The 6,951-nt window shown below is 63.6% G+C and overlaps 1 protein-coding gene across 1 annotated transcript; it reads right to left on the reverse strand.

Annotated features, from left to right (window-relative positions):
• Nucleotides 1-2,666: 2,666 nt before the first annotated feature.
• Nucleotides 2,667-4,222, reverse strand: LBX1 (ladybird homeobox 1). Its single transcript, XM_021700121.1, has 2 exons — nt 3,888-4,222; nt 2,667-3,187 (listed from the first exon to the last, which is right to left on the reverse strand). Exons 1-2 carry the CDS (start codon nt 4,210-4,212, stop codon nt 2,667-2,669), a joined length of 846 nt encoding a protein of 281 aa, XP_021555796.1. The 5' UTR covers nt 4,213-4,222.
• Nucleotides 4,223-6,951: the final 2,729 nt, after the last annotated feature.

Consider the following 6,951-nt stretch of genomic DNA (forward strand, 5'->3'; position numbering starts at 1 on the left):
GGGCGTGTTGGGCGGGCGGCCCCGGGCTCCGGGCGCGGGGCGGGGGCCGGGCGGGGGCGGGGGTGCGCACGGCGGGCGCAGATGCCCGGGTGACCGCCGCGCCGCGGTCCCCGCGCCGCCTTTGTGCCGGGGAGGCGCGCGCGGGGACCTAATCCATCAAATTGTCTACAAATTGTGAAGAAAATTCAAAAACCATATGGTCGCCAGCTCCAGCGCGCTCTGGGCTGCGGAGGGCCGCGGCCGCGCCCGCACCCGGAGCCGCGGGGGGCTGGGCCCGGCTATTGTCGCCTGTCAGCGGCCGCCCGGGTCCATTCGTCCCGGCCTTCATGGTCCGCGCTCCGAATTACAGACCCATCCATCCTGAGAAAGGGCGATTTATGTCGCCCGGGAGGAACCGGCCGCACGCCCGTCTGGCTGCCCTGCCGCCTCTCCTCCTTTCGTTCTCTCCTCTCTCTTCTCACCCTTTCCCGTTCCCTTTCCATTCCCTTCTTCTCCGTCTCGGTCTCTCAGTCTGTCTCCCCGTGTGCAGCTTTTCCTCTTTCTCTTTCTCCTCCCCCCCCCATCCCCGTCTCCGTGACTCCCGCTTTCTCGCTCTGCTTTTGGAGTGTCTTTCTGTGCTCCTTTTTCTGTTTCTCTCTGTCTCTTAGTTTCCTCCTGGACACGCACGCTCCCGACTCAGGCCCCGGGGCCCCATCGCCTGCCCGAGACCAGATGCGCATTTCTCACATCAATTTTGCGGAGAAAGAGAGCCGAGCGGCCCGGAGGCGGGACCCTCCTTTGGTGACAGCGGCCACTCGCCAGCCCAGCGACAACAAAAGCCCAGAGAGAAACCCGCTCTGTCCGGAAAAGTGAAAGCTGCCTGCGTCCCTGCCCCAGCCGCCCTCGGGCCGCGGGGACCCCAGAGAGTCCTGGGGAGATTGATGTCTCTGCCCCCAGCCGAGTTCGTGGGGCCCAGAATTTGTGAATGTTGCCAGAAATTCACCACAACTCTCAGACGCTTCGGGCTCACACCTCCCTGTGCCCGCGTGCGCAATTCAGCTTGCCCTTGGTGCCTTTGGCCTCATTTTCCTTCCTCCCCCAAGGGCAAGGCCCTGCGGCGGAACCAAAACTTGGGAGCCCTCGGGCTGCACCCTGCTGCCCACTGAGCTATACCTGGGGTACACCGGTCGCTTAGCCCGCGTCCCGCAGAATGCGAGAAGAATGCCCTGGGGTGGGGGTGGGATGCACGAAACGCAGGGCTAGTCCCCGCACCTACCCACCTTTCCCCCTCAAAATTAATTTTCCACCCGTAACGTCCCCAATGTATGCACTCTTTCTCCCAGCAGAGCACGCCTCACTTTTTACCCGGACCTGGCGAAGCCCGCTTCTCTCGCCCCCACCCCCAATTTGGTAGCTGACGGGTGTTTCTGGGCCGGAGGCGCTTTCTCCTCCCGCTTTCCCCTCACCCCTTATCCTCGCGCCTGCCCCGAAACTCCTCCAAGTCGCCAAGGCCTGGGCAGCCGGCAGCGAGCAGTGGCGAGACACGGAGCCGGCCGCGGCTTCCCTGAATAGGGCCCACTCATTCAGACACGGTCACCGCCGGTTCTAGTAAAATGGCAAAGACTTTATTTATCGGAGAAAGAGGCCTTGGGTACAGTCCGGGGCGGAGAGGGCAGGGCAGGATCAGGGAAGGGGCACCAGGGACCCACCCTCATCGAGTCACCCTTGTCTGGCCAAGTGGAGCTAGGAGCAGGAGTAGGGCATTGGAGACTGCAATCAGACCCAGAGCTGCGGAGGAGGTGGGGCGAGGGCTTCAGGTGGCCTCCTCTCAGTCTCTGTCACATGCAGAAAAATTCTAAAAAGAGTAAAAAATAGTTCTAGGGCTTTGGGTTCCATTTTAGTTGGCTGATTGGTTGGACTTCCCCCTGCTTTGTCCTGAAGACCCGGACCCCAGCAGTCAATCCAAGGAAAACGAGAGAGGGCGAGGAGGAATCTTAAAAATAGCGTCAGTGGGCATCGGGAGGCAGAAATGGCATCGAAAACAGACTTCTGGGGACGGGGGTAGGGGAGAGAAAAGATCGATTTGAAACTTGCAAGTCAGGACCCGGCTGTCCCCCTCAGCCCCTTCCCACGCGGGGAAAAGGGGCAGAAGGAAATAAAAGAAGTCAACTGCAATAGGCCTAGGGAGGCGAGGAGGAAGAGGGCCAGTGCATTCGCCACATGCAGAGAAAAATCAAAACAGTCGGGGCGGCCCCCTCCTCCAGACCGCGGGGTTAAGTGTTCGTTACCCTCCATACTGCCTCGCCCTCAGCAAACCCAGCAGCCTGAGAGCTTTGAAAACATGGAAATCTCCGAGATTTTAAAAAATAAAAGAAAGAAAGAAAACAGTCAGGCTGAGATGGGAAGAACCCGCTATGTAAGTTTAAATATTTATACAGGAGCCATACAGAATTGCACGGCGAGGGCTCCCGGGGCGGCGGAGGCCGCGCGCGGCAGCCGGCCCGGCCGGCCAGCCCGGGTTTATTGCTTCGAGAGGGAGGAGGCGGCTGCCGGGAGCTGAGTCCGGGCCAGGGACGGGGGAAGAAGGCGGGAGTTGCAGAGGAGGTCCCAGCTCCCCTCGGCGGTCCGGGAGGCGGCGGGCGTACCCGCGCTGGGGGCCCGGAGCGGCGGAGGATCCCGGGCGCGGCTCAATCGTCCACGTCGATCTCTTCGTCTTCCTCGTCCTCTGAGCAGTCCTGGCTGCTGGCCGGCTGGTCCGTGAGCGGGGAGCCAGGAGAGAGCTGCAGGGGCCCGGCGCCCGGGGCCTGCGGAGCGCCTGGGGGGAGCGCCGGAGAGCCAGGCCTCGACTTGGCCCTGCCGCCGCCGCCGCCACCGCCGCCCGCGGCCTCCGAGTTCTGCTCGAGTTCGGCCAGCGCCACGATGTCCATCTGCCCGCTGGGGCCCAGTTTCTTGGCGGACTCCACGTCGGCCTTCATCTCCTCCAGGTCCCGCTTGAGCTTGGCACGCCGATTCTGGAACCAGGTGATGACCTGAGCGTTGGTGAGACCCAGCTGCTGCGCGATTTGGTCGCGATCGGCGGGGGACAGGTACTTCTGGTAGAGGAAGCGCTTCTCCAACTCGTAGATCTGGTGGTTGGTGAAGGCTGTTCGCGACTTTCGCCGCTTCTTGGGGGTCTGCCGTTGCCCGAAGATGGTCATCCCGTCGCGGCCTGCGAGGAAACCATAAGTATAGGCTTGCGCTGGGGGAGAGGAGACCACACCCCGGCTCTCCTTCACCCCACCCAGGCCCTTCCGGCCTGAGGTCTGTTGCAGTTCCCTTCTCGGATTTGATTCGGCCTCCCGGACTAGGGCAAGCCTCGCCTAAGGCAAACCTTCCCCCCGCTCCTGTCTACCGGAAGTCTTTAGGAAAAATTGTTTTAGTCTCTGCTCCCCACCTAGGAGTTGATTTGAAAGGCCCGAGGTCGCTAGAGCACAACGGAGCCAGACAGGGACGCCCCGACTGCTGGGTGAATGTTGATTCTACACCTCTTCCCAATCACCCCGATTCTATCCCTACCCATAAAAAGTCCTAGCTGAAAGGCTCTCCGTTCTCCAACCCAGGAACAGGGCGAGGAGCGCCCAGGCCACTGGGAACGGGAGGGAGCCAAGCAGAGCAGGCAAACTGCGGAGAGATCTTGGGTTCCCGCCATCCCTCCTGGGTCACTCGACTCTGGCCTATCCAGAGGTCCCTAGGAAATAGGGTTTGGGTCCTGTCCCACTCATTTCCACTCCCAGCGGCAGCGGCTTGGGCTGGAGGGCCCTGACGGCAGGCGCGGGAGGAGGCGGACAGAGGCACAGGGCACAAAGAGTGGGGCACCGGGAGCGGGTCCTGGGGTGCTGGGCGCAGGGAAACCCAGCGACGGCGCCTACCTTCGGCTGCCTGCAGGACGCTGACCTCCAGCCCCTTAAAGGTCTTGCTGGCGAGCTCCTCCAGCGCGCACAGCGGCGAGGTCTGCGAGAGCAGCGCGCGGCCCGCCAGGGGCAAGCCGCCCGGCGCGTGCTTGTCCGCGGCCGCCAGCAGGTGCGCCGCCCCGCACAGCGAGTAACTTCTCCGCACAGAAGGCTTGTTGAGGATGTCCTCGATGCTGAACGGAGTCAGCGGCTTGTTGGAGTTGGCGGGAGGCGGCAGGTGATCCAGCGGGCTGCGCCGCCGCTCTTCCCCCGGCGCCGCCTTGCCATCCTCCTTGGAAGTCATCTCGGCCTTGTTTGGGGGCCCGGCCGGGGCGGCTCGGGCCGCGGGGACCCAGCCCGCAGGCAGCTCGGGCGCCGGGCGGCGCGGGTGGGCGGCAGCGGCGGGCGGGAAGGAGGCGGCGCCGGGCCAGGCGCCGGACCGGGCGCGGGGCCGATTAGCGCAGCGGCAGAGGCGAGCAGAGCCGCACGGGGCCCCGGGAGGAGGGCGCTGACGCGGGCGCCGCTGCCGCCGGGGCTTCCAGCAATCCGGGGCCCGAGCCGGGGCGCGCCGCGCGGGGCTCCAGTTTCGCCAGCCCCGGTGCTATTTAAAGGTGTCAGGTGGCTCCGCGGCGGCTCCTGGCCCCGGGTCCTGGCGGCGGCAGTTGGAAAAGCCGAGGCGAGGGCGCCGAGCCCGTACTGCGAGGGGAGGCGGAGAGATGGGGCAATTGACTATTGCTAACAAGTTAGCCTTGATCGAGGAGTAATCAATTATCTGCAACGGCACTTCTCTGTTTCTCTCTCCTTTCTCCCTTTCTCCTCTCTCTTCTTTCCCTCTGTTCTCTCTCCTCCTGTTCTCTCTCTCCCTCCCTCTCTCTCTTCTCTCTTCTCTGCTCCCCCCCGTCTCTCTCCTTCTCTCCCTCTCCCTCGTCCTCTCTTTCACTCTCTGTCTGTCCAATGCAGGCGGCTCTAAGTTGGGAAGCTCATTAATTAGCGGGCCGGGGGTAGGAGGAGCCGGCTGGAATTAGCCTGCCTAATGCGCCTGTCAGTCCGGGCGCTGCGCCGCGCTCGGCCCGAGCTGTTTGTAAATTACATTAGCGGCGCCTTTATTGCACCCGAACCTCGGGCGACTCAAAAGCCGCCACCCCCACCCCAAACTGCGAGCCTCGCTCCCCGCGCACCCGCCTCCCGCCGGCCTGGCTGCGATGGCAGCGCTGGCCCGGAGGTCTCAGGCTCTCCGACCCGGGATTTGGCGCCCGAGAAGGGCGGCGTGAGCCCAGCCGGAGAGGGACGCGGCCGCCGCGCGGGCCAGGTAAGACCAGGAGCCTGGGTGGGCCCCGCCGCCGCCCAGTGCGGACTTTGCCGAGCTGAGATCAAGGACCCAGCGTCCCTACCCCTCGACCCTCCTTGTCCGTCACCCCCGGCCTTGGTCCATGCGCCTGGGGAGAGGGAATCTGCAGCTTCCAGGCTGGCCCGCGGGAGGTCCGTGTGGGTACTGCAGCCCTGGGTGAGGCGACACGGGACAGGGGTGGAGGATCCCAGGGGTTGAGGGGAGGGGGTCAGCCAGAGGACTCAGTCTTCCCCAGCCGAGAGGCGGAGGGGGGAGTTATTGGTGGCTCCAGGCCCCTCTCCACCGGCCTGAGCCCGAAGCGACAACCTTACCTCTTCCGGCGGTCTTGCACACCCTTCGGGCCAGGGCTCTCCCGGCCGACTGGGGCCACGGGACCGCCTGGTGACCGGCGCCCGACCGGGCAGCCGGGCCGGTTGCCTGGGCTAACGGGGCCGGCTCGGGGCCTCCCCGCTGAGCTCTGCCCAGGCCCCGGCCGGGGCCCCGCTGCCGGCCCCGCCCAGCCCAGCGCCGGGCTCCAGTACACCGCCCGACTCCAGCTGTTCCGGATGCGGGGCGGGGGCCCGGAGGGGGCCGGGCCAAGGCTGGGGCTGCGCTCCCAGGAACCCGCAGGGAAGCCGGGTTCGAGTCGGACTGGGGGCTGGGAACCCTATGGGCCCGACTCTGCGTACATCAGGCAAGCATTTGTGCGCATCGGTATTTGAATGTGTTTACGTTTTTTGAATATGTACATTTGTGTGGGGTTCGCAATGTGTTTATTTGTGTAAACATATGTAACCTGTGGGTGTTTAGGTGTGTTTGAACCCTACCTATGTCTTTCATTCCCTAGAGGCACCCAAAGGGGCTGTACCCCCAGGCTCTTTTTACTCTTGTTTCCCTCCCCTGGTTTGTATGGGGGCGTTGGCCCCACCACCTAATTTGCCCGTCTGCCCCTGAAGAAAGGAGGGGAGCAAGAGGGGCTGGAGCCAAGGGAGCTCTTTCCCTCCCCTCATACAGCCCCAGCCCTTTTCCTGGCTTTGTTTGTAAACTCCTGGGCAGACAGTGTGCTCTGGTAGCCCTGCTTAGTCAAGAGAAGGGCCCAGAGAGGCCAGTGCAGGGCACTGTGGCCCAGCCTAGAGGTTAGGGTGGGAGAATAGGACCTTTTGGGCTTCTGGACCCCCTCATACTGCCCCAGAGAGGGAGGAAGCCAAGCTGGGCTGCGGGGCAGGGGACGGGGACAGGTTCTCTCCCAGGATGCCTCCAGCTCCGGCATAGGGGCCTCCGCACAGCAGAGATTGATTTCTTTATCTCCTGTTTAGTTGTTTGTTTGGAACATGGCTTGCAGCTCCCCCAGAGAAAAGGGACAGTGACCGAGAAAAGATTCCTGTTTGGGACCCCAGTGCCTGCCCTCACCCTGATCGGGAGTATTGGGAAGAGTTATTTACCCTCTTTCCTGCATTTGCAAGGACAGGTGCTCAGAGGCAGGAATGGGGAGAGTGGGATTCTCAGTTCCCCCAGAGCGGCAGAACTGTCCTCAAAGCAGGCCTATCTCGAGTGCATCCGCGCTGCTCTGAAGCCACGAGGGGATGCTGAGCCCAGCAACAGTGGGGTCAGAGTTGAGAGAGGTGGAGAGGGACCTGAGGGAGAAGGGGCCCGGGAGCCTGATGACCTTTGCTGGCTTGGAAGCTTCGGGACCCAGAGGGGTCTGCCCTCTCCTCT

Source organism: Neomonachus schauinslandi, chromosome 6, assembly GCF_002201575.2.
Source record: "Neomonachus schauinslandi chromosome 6, ASM220157v2, whole genome shotgun sequence".
In the NCBI taxonomy this organism is placed as follows: domain Eukaryota; kingdom Metazoa; phylum Chordata; class Mammalia; order Carnivora; family Phocidae; genus Neomonachus; species Neomonachus schauinslandi.

Excerpts from the sequence above, each read along its gene's own strand:
- LBX1 (XM_021700121.1), bottom strand. The coding sequence starts at position 4,212 with ATGACTTCCAAGGAGGATGGCAAGGCGGCGCCGGGGGAAGAGCGGCGG. Across the intron at positions 3,188-3,887 it reads CGTCCTGCAGGCAGCCGAAG|GCCGCGACGGGATGACCATC; the intron begins GTAGGCGCCGTC and ends GTTTCCTCGCAG.